This window comes from Gavia stellata, chromosome 10 (genome assembly GCF_030936135.1).
Source record: "Gavia stellata isolate bGavSte3 chromosome 10, bGavSte3.hap2, whole genome shotgun sequence".
NCBI classification, from domain to species: Eukaryota; Metazoa; Chordata; class Aves; order Gaviiformes; family Gaviidae; genus Gavia; species Gavia stellata.
Window position 1 is genome coordinate 35,051,748 of NC_082603.1, and position 2,002 is coordinate 35,053,749.

Consider the following 2,002-nt stretch of genomic DNA (forward strand, 5'->3'; position numbering starts at 1 on the left):
ACTAAAACCTCGGTAACTTGGATGAAATAAGAGAGGGGGGAAAAAAAAATAGTATCTAAGGGAACTCCAGGAAGATCGCAAAAGTAGCTTCCGCCACATGCAAAACCAGACTGACAGTTGGGAAAGGCGAATTGCCAGGATAACCAACCGCTGCATCAACTGGTACTTACAACAGCCTGATTACCTTCACGAAGGAGGCGGCTCTCGCTTAAGGACGCCGGGAATCACCCCTGGATTCGGAGCTAGAGGATGTGGAACCTCCTACCTCGGCAAACAGAGGAAGTCAGAGTAACAGCGGGGGAAAAAGCAAACAGCCTGATTATATGCAGGTATAGCTATAAGCACTCACAGAACTGCAGAAGTCTCAGGAATTGCATAGCACACAGGAAAACTTAACTTCTACCATGGAAAAAAAATGCGTCTTTGGTAGGCAAGCCAGTCTGTCTGCCAGAAATGTAAGCATCTGGAGCCACATATACGTTTGTTTGCAGTGCAAATGCCTAGCTTTGTTAAAGATTTGCTCTGGTCAGTATCTTCCTGAAAACCAATTTTTGAAGCATACACATTATACATACTGCAATTTCTTTTGAGCTAATAGGCTAGAAGTAGTTAAAAACTAGCATGTATTCACAGGCATAGAGATGTTTGTTTCTGACTGACATTTTTCTCTTCTGTAAACTTCTTGCATTAAAAACTTCTAGTCACAGATAATCACTAACATTAACATTTATTGTTTTAAAAAAATACACATGCAGAAAGCCGTCCTCTTTAAAACCAACACATAAAATAATCCAGCAGCGATTTTAGAGAAAAGCAATAGCCCTATAAGGCATGGATTTGTCTGAAACCTCCAGCAGAAACGTATTTTCTGTGGGAGTCCATGCTCCGATTACGCCATGCAGTGGTACGAGTCCAGCCAAAGTCAATCACATAACAGAGCACTTGCCTTGCAGTTTATCTTTCTTTCTCTGCTGCTTGGATTTCTTTCCATCCACCTGGAGACTGACAGTTCTCCTCTTCTCCAGATTCAGGAGCTCCTGGAAGAGCTCCTGCACGTTGTAGTTCATTTTGGCTGATGTCTCCATAAAGGAGCACTTCCACTTGCTGGCTAACGCTTGCCCCTCGCTGGCATCCAGCTCCCTCTGGGTCTCGTCACTTTTGTTACCCACCAGCATTATTGGGATTTTTTGGATGTCCCCTTTAATCTGACAAATCTGTTCAAAGATGGGCTGAAGATCTTCCATGGACTGCCTGCTGGTGACAGAGTACACCAAGATGAAAGCATGCCCTTTGGATATCGACAGCCTCTGCATCGCCGGGAACTGATGGCTTCCCGTGGTGTCTGTAATCTGAAGGGTGCAGATGCTCTTATCGCAGCTGATCACCTGCCGGTACGTATCTTCGATCGTGGGGATATAGGTCTCCCTGAAAGTTCCCCTTACAAAACGAAGGACCAAGGAGCTTTTGCCAACCCCCGCTGCTCCAAACACAACCACCCTGTAATCATTGCTTTGTTCAGGCATGTTTGCTGCGCTGCGATACAAGTGAAGATTTTGACTTGAAAACGCCCGAGTTCTTCAAGTTTACACACCCCTACAGAGAGGTGGCCTGGGGAGAAGGGAGAGGGAGACGGCAAAAGGGAAAGAGAGGAGCGGGGGGGAGAGAAAGAAAAAGCAATCGTTCGCACCACCTCGGTAATTTTACGCTACGTTATTGAAATAAGCGATTAGGTAAGTCACTCCCCTCCCAACCTTTTTTCTTGCGTTAAAGAGAGACAAAAACTACCCCCCCCGACATACATCCCACGCACGCCTAACGCTGTGAGTGAAAACGAATTCACCTGCAGCCATCAGCTCCACCGTCCAGCGCAACGAGACTAAAACCGCCTGCCAGCAGCGGGGAAGCTGCGCCGGAGCCCCGGCGCTGCGGGGAGGCTCGGCTGGGCTGGGCTGGGCTGGGCGCCTGCCCCCGCCGCCGCCTCCCTCCTCCTCCTCCCCGCCGG

At 48.2% G+C, this 2,002-nt stretch overlaps 1 protein-coding gene across 1 annotated transcript; it reads right to left on the reverse strand.

The window, feature by feature from the left end:
• Nucleotides 1-926: 926 nt before the first annotated feature.
• On the reverse strand, nucleotides 927-1,523 carry DIRAS3 (DIRAS family GTPase 3). Its single transcript, XM_009818295.2, has one exon. It carries the CDS (start codon nucleotides 1,521-1,523, stop codon nucleotides 927-929), a length of 597 nt encoding a protein of 198 aa, XP_009816597.1.
• Between the last annotated feature and the right edge of the window lie 479 nt (nucleotides 1,524-2,002).